The sequence below is a fragment of the Mobula birostris genome, chromosome 4 (genome assembly GCF_030028105.1).
Source record: "Mobula birostris isolate sMobBir1 chromosome 4, sMobBir1.hap1, whole genome shotgun sequence".
NCBI lineage: Eukaryota > Metazoa > Chordata > Chondrichthyes > Myliobatiformes > Myliobatidae > Mobula > Mobula birostris.
In genome coordinates this window covers 37,142,286-37,159,633 of record NC_092373.1, presented here as the reverse complement: position 1 = coordinate 37,159,633, position 17,348 = coordinate 37,142,286, and the positions used below count along the sequence as shown (strand labels likewise).

The 17,348-nt window shown below is 41.7% G+C and overlaps 1 protein-coding gene across 1 annotated transcript in view; it reads right to left on the bottom strand.

The window, feature by feature from the left end:
• Positions 1-1,306: 1,306 nt before the first annotated feature.
• The window catches only part of LOC140197014 (NACHT, LRR and PYD domains-containing protein 3-like), a 48,336-nt gene continuing 32,294 nt past the window's right edge, over positions 1,307-17,348 (bottom strand). Inside the window, exons 8-9 of the mRNA XM_072256947.1 lie at positions 7,839-8,006; positions 1,307-1,427 (exon numbers count right to left, since the gene is read on the bottom strand). Coding sequence (XP_072113048.1) covers positions 1,307-1,427; positions 7,839-8,006 — 289 coding nt within the window. The remainder of the gene's footprint in view (positions 1,428-7,838; positions 8,007-17,348) is intronic.

Here is a 17,348-nt window from a genome sequence, read left to right as displayed (position 1 = left end):
GCAAGTTTAAGGTCTTTTCACTCAAACAGTTGGGAAGATGTACTTTATGAAGTCTTTCAGTTAGTCACAAGAATTGCAAATCTGGGAGGTCAGGTGAAATTTCTACGGGTTCCAGCACATGTAGGGGTGAAGGGGAATGAGAGGGTGGATGAGTTGGCAAAGAGGGTGTTAAAGAAAGAAAATATAGAAATGCACATTAGTATCAGTAAAGTAGAGGTTAAGTGTGTAATCTGGGAAAAAATCAACCAAATGTGGCAAGAAAGATGGGACAGGGAGGGGAAAGGGAGGCATTTATATCAAATACAAAAAAGTGTTGCAAGTACTAGGGTAGGTAGTGGAAACAGAAGAGAGGAAACTGTGTGGACTAGCTTAAGGCTGGGGCACTGTGCATTAAACAAAACATTGAAAATGATAGGGAAACACCAGACAGGATTGTGTGAGGAATGTCAGGAAGAGGAGTCAGTAGAACATGTAGTTCTGAGTTGCAGGAAGTATGGGATACAGAGAGATGATGAGAATTAATCTAAGGGAATTGGGGGTGCAGGAATTCACATTGAAAGGGTTGCTGGGCATGGGTGAGAGAGCACAGGTCAGGGTATTTTTAGCTTTCTTAAGGGGTACAGGGGCTTTTTATAGGATATGATGGATAAACAGGAATAGGGTACTAGGATGGCCAAGGATGGGAGGATAAAGTGTAGGTTAGGGGATGTGTAGGTGTGTGATTGGGTGAAGGGATTTAGAATGTAAGTCTATTGCACACTCTGGAACAGAAGGTGGCAGTAATGCACCATTAAGCTGGGTGCCAACGCCGTAAAACAAGACGGAGAGAGAGAGATTAAACTTTTTCTATTTTCCACGTGTGAATTAACAAGTGCAATTCATGCTCTTTTGCCTCTCCTGATTGCCAGTGTGAATGAATTTCTAAGTTCATTTTCTTTCATTAAAATCATGAGATATTTATATGATAAATATACATATCCAGTATATAATCTGTTAATGATTTACATAAAATCTAGCAAACAGCAAATATTGTTAATCATAAAATGAGGTGGCACAAGTACGTAGCATAGCACAATGATGCTGAAATGTCAGCTCTGCTATTTCAGCTGATGATATACAAGGCACTCGAAAATCTGTTCTAAATCGATGAGATTGTTGGTATCAAATTTGTATAGACATGTCAGTCTGTGGAATGGGTCCCATTCAAATATTTCAGCACTAGTCAGTAACATGAAATATATCTAAGATGTTTTCAGACGTAAAGGAATTATTGAAATAATTACTAAGGATATAAAAATATCATAACTTAAAGAAATGTTCCAAAATGTTTTACATTTCCGCCTACAACAATCTCAATATCTGGTTTCTTCAGATTCAGTTTCTTTATGGCCAGCTGTCCATTTGTAGTGAACTGGTTTTCCTCCAGCCTACACCAAAGAGAAATGTTGCAAGAAAACCGATGAGCCGTATATTTTGGAAGAAAATAGCACAATTACATCTACTCTTTGTGACTACATTCTACACTCCACTCTAAATCTACAAACATTAAGTTGAATTCATTAGCTTTTAATGTTATTATGGATGACCTTAAAGCTGTTTGTGAAAGTTCAATAAAGATCATGAGTTTCAATTATAAAGTTACAGAGGAGCATTGCTGTGTTTCTCCACCAGGTCAATTTCTAAATGGCACAGTTTTCAAGTCTTCAGCTTCTTATCTCTTGAGTGACATTTGTAGCCAGCTCTTAAGTGTCGTTCTAAAATACAAGTAGCACTCTTCCAGCTACAGTGGAGAGTTGCTACTTTACAAATAAGTGCTGCATGATAGGAGGTGGATAAGAGATTGTTCCCAGAGGTCAGGGAAACTGATGAAGAACAGTGCCTGCAGGAGAGACATGAAGATAATCTGGACATGATGCTAGTGAGGACTCTAAATAGATTAATACTACAGGAGAGCAGACTTTCCATGCCAGCAAGTTCATGCACGTTGCAATGGGCACATATCCCCATGTCTTCTCTACTTGTTCTCACCACTGGATGAAAGGTGGCTGTGTCATACTCTGTGTGAGTAACGAGTGGTTAACCTTGCAGTGCACCTGCATGAAGAAAACTGTGAGATGATGGAGAGATAGCAGCTGCTGCCAGGAATACACTGATGCTGGAAGTTAAGTGTAAACAAGACTTTGACTTCCAGTTCATGCATATGTGTGAATCAATGTTTGATACACAGGAGGTCAAAGTTTGTGTTAGTCCTTTAAGTTTCACAGCTTCAGGAGAATTGAGCTGGAAGAACAAACAAGAGAAAATCTGCAGATGCCGAAATCAAAATAATACACGCAAAGTGCGGAAGGAATTCAGCAGCCCAGGCAGGAACTATGGAAAACAGTAAACAGCTAACGTTTTGGGCCAAGACCCTTCATCAGGACTCAAAAAAAAGAGTTGAGAAGTCAGAGTAAGAAGGTGGGGGGAGGGGAGGAAGACGTGTAAGATAGTAGGTGATAGGTGAAACCGGGAGAGGGGGAAGGTTGAAGTAAAGAGCTGGGAAGGTGATTGGTGAAAGAGATAAAGGACTGGAGAAGGGGAAATCTGATAGGAGAGGGTAGAAGGAAGGGGGAGGAGCACCAGAGGGGAGTGATGGACAGGTAAGGAGATAAGGTAAGAGAAGGAAATGGAAATGGGAAATGATGAATTGATGTTCATGCCATCAGGTTGGAGGCTACCCAGTCAGAATAGAAGGTGTTGCTCCTCCAACCTGAGGGTGGCCTTATCACAGCAGTAGAGGAGGCCATGGACAGACATGTCGGAATGAATATGGGAATTTGAAAATAACTTAGAGTTCTGTGTAAAGAGGGATTACCAAATTTTGGTTCAATGTGACTGAAAACAAATGTTGCTTGTTGCACTATTGTTAAGATCATTGTCGTACTGTTATCAATTGTCAATATCATTGTTGCAGTATTGTCAGTATCATTGTCACAGTATTGTCAATATCATTGTTACAGTATTGTCACTATCATTGTTACACTATTGTCAATATCATTGTTACAATATTGTCAACATAATTGTTGCACTAATGCCAATATAATTTTTGCACTAATGTCGATATCATTGCTACACTATTTTAAAATCATTGTTACACTATTGTAAATATCATTGTCGCATTACTATCAATATCATTGTTGCACTGTTTTTAATAATTGTTGCTACACTATTGTCAATATTATAAATGCCAATGGCAAAGGTAAGAAGGATAAACAAAATTATCAACAAAAACTTGGCAACACACACAAAATGCTGGTGGAACTCAGCAGGCCAGGCACCATCTCTGAAAAAGAGTAAACAGTTGAAGTTTTGGGTGGAGACCCTTTATCTGACTTCTCATCTCTTTTTTTGAGCCCTGATGAGGGGTCTTGACCCAAGACTTCAACCGTTTACTCTTTTCCTTGAATGCTGCCTGGCCTTCTGAGTTCCTCCAGCATTTTGTGTGTGTTGCATTGATTTGGCGCATCTGCAGATTCTCTCGTGCTTGATCAGAAACCCAGGTCAATTTTCTCCAAGGGTACTAAAACGCCCAGAAATAGGACAACATTACGATTATGGTCACACAGCTTTATAACTGTACCCCATTGTTCTCCTCAGGGTAGTAATCTCTGGGTTGCTACCTGTACCATGCGTCAGTGAGGGTAAGAATAAAATGATCTGACAAATGAATGCATGGCTGAGGACTTGATACAGGGTTTCAGAATTCAGGGTCATTGGGATCTCTTATGGGGAAGGTATGACTTACTCAAAAAGGGCAAGTTACACTTGAAGATGAGAGGGGCCATGTTGGCAGATTTGCTGGAGCTGTTGGGGAGGGTTTAAACTAATTTGGCAGGGGTATGGGAAACTGTGTGATAGGGCTGAGGATGGGGCAGTGGGTATACAAGTAGATGCAGGGTGTAGTGAGATTGTGAGGAAGGACAGCCGGATGATAGGGCAAATGCAGTCAGTGGGATGAGATGAAGGGTATCATGAGGGCAAAATCAAAAATGGTGATGAAAGCAGGACTGAAAATGTTATATTTGAATGCATGCAGTATACAGAATAAGATAGATGATTGTGTGGCACAGTTAGAGATGGGATGGTACAACGTAGTGGGCATCACTGAGACGTGGCTGAAAGATGATCATAGTTGGGAACTTAACATCCAAGAATACTCCTTGTCTCAAAAGGACAGGCAGGTAGGCAGAAGGGAGGAGGTGGCTCTGTTAGTAAAAAATGAAATCAAATCCTTAGAAAGGGGTGATATAGGATTGGGAGATATAGAATTCTTGTGGGTAGAGTTAAGAAGCTGCAATGGTAAAAAGACCCCGAATAGAGTTACACACAGGCCCCTGAACAATAGCCTGGATGTGAGATACAAATTGCAACAGGATCTAGAAAAGGCATGTAAAAATGGCAATATTACAATAGTCATCAGGGATTTCAATATGCAGGAAGCTTGGGAAAATCATGTTGGTTCTGGATCCCAAGAGAGGGAATTTGTACTTGCCTACAAGATGGTTTGTGGTTGAGTCAACTAGGGGAAAGGAAATTCTGAATTGGGTGCTGTGTAACGAAACGGGTATGATTAGGGAGCTTAAGGTAAAAGAACTTAAGGAGGCAGTGATCATAATAAGATGTAGATCACCCTACAGTTTGGAGGAATGGGCAAAGAAGTGGCATGTATAATATAGTGTAGGGAAATATATTGTCACGTACTTTGGTAGAAGGACAAAACATGTAGGCTAATTTCTAAATAGAGAGACAATTAAAAAAATCAGAGGTGCAAAGGGTCTTGGGAGTCCTTGTGCAGGATTCCCAAAAGGTTAACTTGTAGGTGGAGTCAGTGGTAAGGAAGAGAAATGCAATGTTAGTATTCGTTTTGAATATTTGAGCAAGGATGTCATGCTGAGGCTTTATAAGGCATTGGTATTGCTCATGTTGTTCCATTGTTTAAAAAGGGTTCTAAGAGTAAACCTAGCAATTATCGGCCTGTGAGTTTGAATGTCAGCAGAGGGTAAATTGTTGGAAAGTATTCTTAGAGATGGTATATATAATTATCTGGATAGACAGGATCTGATTAGGAACAGTCAACATGGATTTGTGCATGAAAAGTCATGTTTGACAAATCTTATTGAATTTTTTGAAGAGGTTACTAGGAAAGTTGACAAGGGTAAGGCGGTGGATGTTGTCTATATGGACTTCAGTAAGGCCTTTGACAAGGTTCAATACGGAAGGTTAGTTAGGAAGGTTCAATCATTAGGTATTAATATTGACGTAGTAAAATGGATTCAACAGTGGCTGGATGGGAGATGCCAGAGAGTAGTGGTGGATAACTGTTTGTCAGATTGGAGGCCGGTGACTAGTGGTGTGCCTCAGGGATCTGTACTGGGACCAATGTTGTTTGTCATATATATTAATGATTTAGATGATGGGGTGGTAAATTGGATTTGTAAGTATGCAGATGATACTAAGATAGGTGGAGTTGTGGATAATGAAGTAGGTTTTCAAAGCTTGCAGAGAGATTTAGGCCAGTTAGAAGGGTGGGCTGAAAGATGGCAGATGGAGTTTAATGCCGATAAATGTGAGGTGCTACATTTTGGTAGGACTAATCAAAATAGGACATACATGGTAAATGGTAGGACATTGAAGAATGCAGTAGAACAGAGGGATCTAGGAATAATGGTGCATAGTTCCCTGAAGGTGGAATCTCATGTGGATAGGGTGGTGAAGAAAGCTTTTGGTATGCTGGCCTTTATAAATCAGAGCATTGAGTATAGGAGTTGGGATGTAATGTTGAAATTGCACAAGGCATTGGTAAGCCCAAATTTGGAGTATTGTGTACAGTTCTGGTCACCAAATTATAGGAAAGATGCCAACAAAATAGAGAGAGTACAGAGAAGATTTACTAGAATGTTACCTGGGTTTCATCACCTAAGTTACAGAGAAAGGTTGAACAAGTTGGGTCTTTATTCTTTGGAGCGTAGAAAGTTGAGGGGGGACTTGATAGAGGTATTTAAAATTATGAGGGGGATAGATAGAGTTGACGTGGATAGGCTTTTTCCATTGAGAATGAGGGAGATTCAAACAAGAGGACATGAGTTGAGAGTTAAAGGGCAAAAGTTTAGGGGTAACATAAGGGGGAACTTCTTTACTCAGAGAGTGGTAGCTGTGTGGAACGAGCTTCCAGCAGGAGTGGTTGAGGCAGGTTCAATGTTGTCATTTAAAGTTAAATTGGATAGCTGTATGGACAGGAAAGGAATGGAGGGTTATGGGATGAGTGCAGGTCATTGGGACTAGGTGAGAGCAAGAGTTCTGCACGGACTAGAAGGGTGGAAATAGCCTATTTCCGTGCTGTTATTGTTATATGGTTATATGGTCAGACCACACATATATGGAGTAACACACATCAAAGTTGCTGGTGAACGCAGCAGGCCAGGCAGCATCTGTAGGAAGCGGTGCAGTCAACGTTTCAGGCCGAGACCCTTCGTCAGGACTAACTGAAGGAAGAGTGAGTAAGGGATTTGAAAGTTGGAGGGGGAGGGGGAGATCCAAAATGATAGGAGAAGACAGGAGGGGGAGGGATAGAGCCAAGAGCTGGGCAGGTGATAGGCAAAAGGGGATACGAGAGGATCATGGGACAGGAGGTTCGGGAAGAAAGACGGGGGGGGGGACCCAGAGGATGGGCAAGAGGTACATTCAGAGGGACAGAGGGAGAAAAAGGAGAGTGAGAGAAAGAATGTGTGCATAAAATAAGTAACAGATGGGGTACGAGGGGGAGGTGGGGCATTAGCGGAAGTTAGAGAAGTCGATGTTAATGCCATCAGGTTGGAGGCTACCCAGACGGAATATAAGGTGTTGTTCCTCCAACCTGAGTGTGGCTTCATCTTTACAGTAGAGGAGGCCGTTCTTTCTTTCTCTCACTCTCCTTTTTCTCCCTCTGTCCCTCTGAATGTACCTCTTGCCCATCCTCTGGGTCCCCCCCCTCCTCGTCTTTCTTCCTGCCTTCCTGTCAGCTTGAACTAGTCTGGCCATTCTACCCTGACCTCGCTCATTAAACGAACATTTTTTTTTTTGCCCACAGAAATGCCACTCACTAGATGTTTTCTGGTTTTTTTTGCATCATTTTCTGCAAACTCTAGAGACAGTTGTATGTGAAAATCCCAGGAGATCAGCAGTTTCTGTGATACTGTACTCAAACCACCCCACCTGGCACCAAGTATCATTCCATGGTCAAAGTCACTTAGATCACATTTCTTTCCCATTCTGATGTTTGGTCTGAAGAAAAAATTAGTCTATTGACCCTGTCTGCATGCTTTTATGCGTTGAGTTGCTGCCGCATGATTGGCTGTTTAGATAATTGCATTAATGAACAGGTGTGCAGGAGTACTCTGAGAGGCCACTGAATGTATACAAAAACTGTCTGATTCAGTAATGGCAGACATCGAGCCTAAACCCCTTGTTTCACCTTATTTCAAGAGAGATTTGGGACAGACTTCTTCTGTGATCAAGATGTCAACTGGGGATGAAGAAGTTGAGGAGTTTGAATACTAAGTTGTTCATATCCAAACCAAATAAATGCTGGTGCGTGTCCCTTACAGATGGTGGTCCCTGGTGATGAGAGTGTCCAACGAGATACGGCCTTTTGTGTTAGAAATTCTGGCCTTATATCAATTTACTTTCAGTTTTTAAAAGTAAAATTCCACTATGCAAAAATATAACTGAGTGCATTGGCATAAGTTCCTTTGTCTAGCATCTTAAAAATTTAAACTGATTTCAATTATTAAGTAGAAGTAGTAAATAGATTTCAAACTCACCTTATGACCATCAGGTTGCTACAAGTCAGAATCAAGCTGCTGATATTGCTTAGGGAACAATCAGTAAATGAGTTTTCACTTAAATCAAGATGAGTTATTTTTTGGGTTGTACTGAGTGCTGCCATTAGCCCGTAGCTGCATCCATCAGTGAGGAGTGTTCGCTTTAACCTAGAGATCAAAAACCAAAAGAAAACCGAATTGAAGCTTATGTTCGGATAAATGCCGAAGCACAAGGCTATTTTCCCGATTTAAGTTATTAAGGGTGACTATAATGGAGTTGGTGGTTTCTTTCTCTGGTCTACTTCACTTCTCAATTTCCTCACCCCATACAACTGTGCAAGTGAATCACACTCTGAGATTAGATTGGGATTCCTGTCAGATTCTGTTGCTGTACCAGTCATAGTTAATGCCCCTGTTCAGTACTGCAAAATAGTTCTCACATCTACAGATTTACGAGCTCTGTAAAAACCACTGCCATAAAAACCACGTGAACTAGAAATGACACATGTAGAGTGCCCAGATCTATGGCTTGGAAAGATTCCATTTAGCTCACTATTGGCTCCTGAAAGAGCAGCTCCCCCCAGTCCAACACCACCCCCCCCAACTTATTTCCCTGCAACTCAATTTCCTTCACGTGCCCACTTGCTCCCCTTTGATTCTTCTGCCACACTCCTATACTAAGGGATAATTTAAGGAGCCATTTCAGCTTTGGAATTTGGGATAAAACTGGAGCTCTTGGTAAAAGTCCACATTGTCGTGGGGAGAAGTTGCTGACTGTACCAAGGCAACACCTGAAGTCAGGATTGAACTTGGGTTAATACAGCTGTGAACTGTGTTCATAATAACTGCTGTTCCACCATGTCACCCACTGCTAGTGGAAGGGGAGAAAATTCCAATCAGCCTAAAGTTGACATGAAGGCTTCATAGAATCAAAAAAAAACTACAAAATTCCTTTGCAGACCTAAACTTGCTAAGTAGCGATAATAGGTTCAACTCTCCCTCAGAAATTAATTCTATCAAATTCACTAGTACTGAATTTCAGATACATAGAAACATAGAAAATAGGTGCAGGAGTAGGCCATTCAGCCCTTCGAGCCTGCACCACCATTCAGTACGATCATGGCTGATCATCCAACTCAGAACCCTGTACCTGCCTTCTCTCCATACCCCTGATCCCTTTAGCCACAAGGGCCATATCTAACTCCCTCTTAAATATAGCCAATGAACTGGCCTCAACTGTTTCCTGTGGCAGAGGATTCCACAGATTCACCACTCTCTGTGTGAAGTAGTTTTTCCTCATCTCGGTCCTAAAAGGCTTCCCCTTTATCCTCAAACTGTGACCCCTCGTTCTGGATTTCCCCAACATCGGGAACAATCTTCTTGCATCTAGCCTGTCCAATCCCTTTAGAATTTTATGCACTTCAATCAGATCCCCCCTCAATCTTCTAAATTCCAGAGAGTATAATCCTAGTCGATCCAATCTTTCATCATATGAAAGTCCTGCCATCCCAGGAATCAATCTGGTGAACCTTCTTTGTACTCCCTCTATGGTAAGAATGTCTTTCCTCAGATTAGGGGACAAAAACCGCACATAATACTCCAGGTGTGGTCTCACCAAGGCCTTGTACAACTGCAGTAGAACCTCCCTGCTCCTGTACTCGAATCCTCTTGCTATAAATGCCAGCATACCATTCGCCTTTTTCACCGCCTGCTGTACCTGCATGCCCACTTTCAATGACTGGTGTACAATGACACCCAGGTCTCGTTGCACCTCCCCTTTTCCTAATCGGCCACCATTCAGATAATAATCTGTTTTCCTGTTGCTGTACAAGTGTACAACAGTCTCATGCCACTGTTTATTGGATTTAGTGCTGCTCATGGGGGCTGCAAGCTCAGACCATGAAGCACCAAGTGAAGTTATTTAGTTTATTGTGGCCTGACATCTTTCTGAGAGTGTGATCCATTAAGTTCCATTCCTGCACTCCTTCACTTTGCCTTGTAAAATCTTCCTCTTCGCTTGCACCCATTTTCCCTCTGAAACATCTTTTGAGGAGTGCTTGCCAAAAAAAACAATTATTACATGGGCTTCCTTTTACTTCTCTAGTTTATCTCCTAATTTTCTTAAATGCCTATACTTTTGTTGTTGATCCTCCTGTCGGTGGTAACTGTTTCTCCTGACATATTTCTGAACACCTTTATTAAACAACTGTCCAAACTATATTCCATTAAGAATGATCCCAGATAAGAACAGTCTCATCTTACATATTCTCACATTTTCAAGATGTTTTAATAAACTTTCCTTGCATCTTTCCGAGGGCCGTGATGCTTTGCAACTAAATACAATTGATTGTTTTGCAGAAAGGATAAATTTCTCACAAGCAGTCAGCTTCAAAATTGTTCAGCCAATTTCATGCACTTTGCTACATTATATAGCTGCTGCAACTGAGGTTCTGTACATTGGGGTCCTCCCGTTTCTGCTGATGTTACCTCCCACCAGTGAAAGCTCTTTCTCTCACTGGATTGACAAGAACTGCCAAGCTTTTCCAGAATACAACAGTGCATCAAGACATGGCTACTAGAAGATTCTCCAACTAAGAAGAATGAAGTTTAGAAGAATGAGAGGGTGGGGAGGGATATCTCATTGAAACCTATTGAATATTGAAAGGCCTAGATAGAGTGGACACGGAGAGGATTTTTCTATGGTGGGGGAGTCCAAGACCAGAGGGCACACCCTCAGAATAGAAGGATGTCCCTCTAGAACAGAGGACTTTCTTTAGCCAGAAGCTGGTGAATCTGTGGAATTTATTTCACAGATGACTGTGGAGGCCAGGTCTTTGGGCATATTTAAAGCCGAGGTTGATAGGTTCTTGATTAGTCAGCAGTGTCAAAGGTTAGAGGAGAAGGCAGGAGAATGGAGTTCAGAGGGATAATGAATCAGCCATGATGGAATTGCAGAGCAGATTCGAAGGGCCGAATGACCTCACTCTGCTCCTATGTGTTATGGTCTTGTCTTATGTTTATTACAGGAAAAATCACAGATTCTTTGTCAAAACATGACCATGAAATATGAGCAAGTTGTCTTCTAAACTTTCTGGCAATTTGAAGTGAGCAGGTGCGTGTTTCTTTGAATATAGTTGTAAGTGATAAATTTCTGTAATGTTCCCGGTGTGATTTATAGGTGGATTTATAAAGTTAAGAAAGCAGTGCTCAATCTGACAAAAAATGTGCCAGGTTCTAATGTTTTTTAATTTGAATTCTGTCTGCCCACTTGGGCTGATACCTAAATTAGGGCTGACTGGAAAATTATGATCCTTGAGTACTCCTTTGATTCTACAACACTTCTATTCACACTGAGAAATAGGGCAGGGAGATCAGCATCTCACTATCTAGTTCATAAAGAGCTTTCAATTGTTACTGCCCTGGGTTACCCTACTATATAATTAGCAACTGAATACCTCTGCTCTTGAATATAAGCTATACAGCCTACAGAAACTAGAGACCAGTCATTATTCTGAAAGAATGTCTAGAGCACATTATAATTTTGACATTACTTTATCTACTATTTCATTAAAACATTAATTCATTTATTTTTAATTATTATAAGCTAAATAGCTCATTTACTTATTTAAAATTTAATAGCTTCTTTCATTTAAAGGTCATTTCACACTATTACATCATTTCGAAGTTCATCGAAGTTTAAATAAACTGTAAAACTTATTAGAACATGTCTAGCACTATCGTCTGATTTTCTTACAGGTTGCCAGTATAACTATAGATGTTTACTGCTTCATAAACTGTCAATAACTTGATTAAAATAACATAGAAACCATTCCTTTATTGCCCATGCCAAAGAATGTAACAGCAGTAGGTAATGTTGAAATGTTATAGGAGTTAGCTTTATTATAGTGTGCAGGGCCGGATTTAGTGGGGCCAGGGCCCCTGGGCTGGAGGCCCTGATGGGCCCCTGCCGACACAGTAAAAACGCTGCTGTACCAAGCAAAAAAAGGGCAAGAACAAGAGCAAAGGTCGTACTGGTCTAAATATCAAAGCTGTGGACCAAGACTTTGGTTTAGTACAACACGTAGGCTATAAACTTACAGGCCTTAAGAGGGAGGACAGAAAGTATTGCAGATTCTTAGTTTGAAGGACAGCATCTAAAGCACTCAAAAATTGACCTAGGCTTAGTTGGCTTAGTAAAGTTATGAGGGGGACGAAGTATGATGTACCCAGTCTTAAATCTTTATTTAGCTATTGCTGCACATAGCATAGACCTTATTTCTCAAACGATGCCGAAGCATTTTTATCTACGTATTTTTCTCAACCATGTGTTCTGAGAAAGTAAAATGGAAATGGGAGACAAAAAGGCCAAGAGAGATGGCACGATGGCAAACTAGGAAACTTGACAATACTCCAACAATCTTTTTGAAAAATGAGTTCTAGCACACACTAACCTATTACTGTGCTGTGTGGCTTGCAGAGTAAAGACCACTTATTACTTACTAGGTTTGTAAACAGTCGACTATTAACCTATTGCCACAAAAACAGGAACAGCACTGACACACAAGCCTAGATATTTACAAAGTCAGGTGCTTGTTTTTCAAAATTAAAGCCTAGTTCTTCTGGATTTCTTCGCAGCAAAGTCCTTGATCAGATCACTAAGATCCAATTTCCGAACAAGATCACTTTCAAGTGACATCAGAGTAAGATGATTCAGCTTGTCCTGTCCCACTGTGGATCTGAGCCTATTCTTCACTAGCTTGAGCTTGGAGAAAGATCGCTCACCACTTGCACTTGTGACAGGGAGAGTCAGGTAAAGCCTCAAAGCAATGCTTATATTTGGGAAGATAACCTGCAAGTTTTTTTCTCTGAGGAAGCATAAAAGCTCTGTTGTGGATGAAATATCTTTGCCACTTACAAATTCTCTGAAATAGACAATCTCCTCCACAAAGTCTAACTCCAGGTCAGCTGAATATCTGCTTTGGAGATCAGATGCTCTCTTGTGCAGATCTTGTACAGAGAGAGAAGGGATATTGTTTAGGATGCCAAATGTGTTGTTAAGGTCATTGTATGATGCAAATCTGCAATCAATTTCTGCAAGTAATTGATCCATCATGACCAAAAAAACAGTAGCTGAGAATTTTTCTCTGGCTGACAAACCAACATCAGGTGTTGTGGATTCCCCCAGAAAGGCTTTACGTTTTCTTTGTCATTGGGTGTCTTCTTTGTACACTTGTGAGACTGTTGGAGACATAGTTTAGCTTGGGTCTCAAAAGCCCCTTTCTTAAAAAAAAAGAAGACATCTTCTTTGTCCTGAAATGAAAACCCTTATCCTGAGAGCAGATGCAGCGGAGACGGAGGAATTGCGAGAAGGGGATGGCATTTTTGCAAGAGACAGGGTGAGAAGAGGAATAGTCCAGGTAGCTGTGAGAGTCCGTAGTCTTATCGTAGACATCAGTAGATAAGCTGTCTCCAGAGATAGACACAGAAAGATCAAGAAAGGGGAGGGAGGTGTCAGAAATGGTCCAGGTAAACTTGAGGGCAGGGTGAAAGTTGGAGGCAAAGTTAATGAAGTCAACGAGCTCAGCATGCATGCAGGAAGCAGCGCCAATGCAGTCACTGATGTAGTGAAGGAAAAGTGGGGGACAGATACCAGTATAGGCTTGGAATATGGATTGTTCCACAAAGCCAACAAAAAGGCAGGCATAGCTGGGACCCATACAGGTGCCCACGGCTACACCTTTAGTTTGGAGGAAGTGGGAGGAGCCAAAGGAGAAATTATTAAGAGTAAGAACTAATTCTGCTAGACAGAGGAGAGTTGTGGTAGAGGGAAACTGGTTAGGTCTGGAATCCAAAAAGAAGCAGAGAGCTTTGAGACCTTCCTGATGGGGGATGGAGGTTTATAGGGACTGGACATCCATGGTGAAAATAAAGCGGTGGGGGCCAGGGAACTTAAAATCATTGAAAAATTTCAGAGCATGAGAAGTGTCACGAACATAGGTGGAAAGGGATTGAACAAGGGGGGATAAAACAGTGTCGAGGTATGCAGAAATGAGTTTGGTGGGGCAGGAGCAAACTGAGACAATGGGTCTACCTGGACAGGCAGGTTTGTGGATCCAACATATACTACCACCCCACCAGCCTCTGGGTCCAACATATAATTCTCCGTAACTTCCGCCACCTCTAACGGGATCCCACCACCAATCACATCTTACCCTCCCCCCCCCCTTTCTGCATTCTGCAGGGATCGCTCCCTACGCGACTCTCTTGTCCATTTGTTCCCCCCCATCCCTTCCCACTGATTTCCCTCCCGGCACTTATCCTTGTAAGCAGAACAAGTGCTACACATGCCCTTACACTTGCTCCCTCACCACCATTCAGGGCCCCAGACAGTCCTCCCAGGTGAGGCAACACTTCACCTGTGAGTCGACTGGGGTGATATACTGCGTCCGGTGCTCCCGATGTGGCCTTCTATATATTGGCGAGACCCGACGCAGGCTGGGAGCATGTTTCACTGAACGCCTACGCTCTGTCCGCCAGAGAAAGCAGGATCTCCCAGTGGCCACACATTTTAATTCCACATCCCATTCCCATTCTGATATGCCTATACACGGCCTCCTGTACTGTAAAGATGAAGCCACACTCAGGTTGGAGGAACAACACCTTATATTCCGTCTGGGTAGCCTCCAACCTGATGGCATGAACATTGACTTCTCAAACTTTTCCGCTAATGCCCCTCCTCCCCTTCGTACCTCATCCCTTATTTATTAATTTATTGTTTTTTAAATTTTTTCCCCTTTTTTTCTCTCTCTTTTTTCTTCCTCTGTCCCTCTCACTATAACTCCTTACCTGCTCCATCTTCCTCTGGGTTCCCCTCCCCCTTTCTTTCTCCCTAGGCCTCCCGTCCCATGATCCTCTCCCTTCTCCAGCCTTGTAACTCTTTTGCCAATCAACTGTCCAGCTCTTAGCTCCATCCCTCCCCTCCTGTCTTCTCCTATCATTTCGGATCTCCCCCTCCCCCTCTCAAATCTCTTACTATCTCTTCTTTCAGTTAGTCCTGACGAAGGGTCTCAGCCCGAAATGTCGACTGTACCTCTTCCTGTAGATGCTGCCTGGCCTGCTGCGTTCACCAGCATTTTGTGTGTGTTGCTGTCAATTTCAATGTCTTTTTTAATGCTTCTTTCTCACGGTCCTCTTTGTCTTGTTTCTTTTTTCTTTTCTGTGCTCCACTCTCTTATTTTTTTTTGTCCGCCATGATGATAGCTACCTATTTTTGGGCCCTTCTGCAGCTCTGGCCCCTGGGCTGCAGCCCAGCCTAGCCCTGCCTAAAGTCTGGCCCTGATAGTGTAGTTCAATGCATTAAAGGAAGCAAGTCTTTGCACTGGTGAGAACACAGAAAAGATTCACAAGGATGTTGCCAGAATTGAAAGGTTGCATTTACGAGGATAAAACTAAAAAAGCTAGGGCTGCTTTCTTTAAAACAGAGGAGGCTGAGAGGAATCTTAATTGAGGTGCATAATATTATGAAGGATAAATGGGGAATTTCCTTGGTGGGGAATGAAAAATCAGGAGGCAAAGCTCTGTACTAGAACGTGCATGATGTGCAGGGATACATTGCTTGTGCTGGAGGTTGGGTTTAGGTTGGGTAGCTTGTTCTTTGACTCAGCCTTCTCCTGTTTTATAAACCTCCTTTGCCTCTATGCTTTCGTGAATCGTGGAACTGCACGCAGGTGTCATGACTTGACCAGAAAGTTGGGCAAATGACAGGAGACAGAGTAAGAACAATGGAGAAGAGTGGGTAAGATGTGGCCAGTTGTGTGGGGACTTAAGCATTCACCATACTTATGAGTTGTTTGGAGAATAAGATAGAAAGCCATGTTCCTAAGTGTGACAGTAAAGAAAGATAAACATCATTATATGCAGTGAGTCCTAAAGCAGTTAATTATGGAGAAAATGAATAGGTTAAACAAGTAGACAAAAATTTTCCAAACAGGTTTTAATGTAGGCAAATTTGAGTCATCCAACTAAAGAGGTGCTTTCTAAATGGGAAGCTAGAACTACTGGAGAATGCTTGACTATTAAAATGCAATTGTATGGTAGCCCTTGTTTTCTCTGAAACTGGTCGGAGCTGTGAACATATGTCAGTGCACATTCACCTCATGTTTAATTCCTTGCTAAAATTTGTGTGGGGAGAAATGCTCTTCAATAAACTTGGATGGTATGGCCCTCTGTAGAGAGCTCTTCTCCTTTCCTCGTCCCGTTTGCCCCCCTTTGGAGGCCCCCTTCTTATTCTCCCAGGAAGAACTGCAAAAGGAAACTGAAAAGGAGTGCCTTCTCATGCACTTGGGCCTGTGAACAACTGGTAAATGCAGAAACTTCAAAGCCAAAATCCTTCAGCCTCCTATATTTTTCAGCTAAACCAGGAGTGCAAGTGCTTGATGAACTGAAGCAGATCCAAGAGATATCAATCAGTAACAAGTTTATACCCTTCAATCACTGGTTAGGGCTGAAAGCGTGTTCAGCTTAGTTGACACACATCGACTGAGTTATACTTCGGCTCTGCTATTGTCAAATTCATTTTAAGAACTCTAAGCAGAAAATTTTATGAACAAGCTTTCTGATTGTGTGATTGTTTTGGATTTACAGTAGATTACGATCACAACCAACCATATCTTAATATTTATAAGAAAAAGTTATAATTTTTAATTACGTAAAATTGTATTGTGAACTAACTGATTCCAGCAATTTATTTGGTTTAAAATTTCAGAAGTATTTTCTAAACTGTGATGGAATAGTGGTGCAGACTCAGTTGGCCGAATGGCCTAATTCTGCTGTTATGTCTTATCGTCATATGGCCTTATGTTCTAAACTTTATAAAGTCGAGGTCATTTTCAATAGGGCAGATCGATAATATTTGAGGCAATAAGAATGAGGGAGGGGGGATCTAATGCGTAGATAGAGTGGATGTGGAGAGTATGTTTCCTATCGTGGGAGAGTCTAGGTCTAGAGGGCACATCCTCAGAATAGGAGGATGTCCCTTTAGACCAGGGACGAGGAGGAATTTCTTTATCCAGATGATGATGTATCTGTGGAATTCATTGCCACAGATGGCTGTGGAGGCCAGGTCTTTGGATATGTAAAGCCCAGGTTGATGGTTGATGGGTAAAGTCAAGAGAATGACGTTGAGAGGGAAAATAAGTCAACCATGATTGAATGGCGGAGCAGATTTGATGGGCCAAATAGCTAAATTCTGCTTCTATGTTATGTGGTCTTAAAACCAAAGTTTCTAACAGTTATATTAAGCTCAGCTGCACCTGGCCTAGAAGAAGCAAGTTACTTTGAGGCTGTTAGGCTGAGTAGAAAGAAAAATATGTATCCCTCAATGAAATCCATCTTTGAGTCCTGGCCAACACTCATTTGAAAATACAAGTTATCTTTGAAAACTCTTTAACAAATGGATAACATGGGGTAAGATTTCACCCACTTTGATGGACTAAATATATGTTGTGTTTA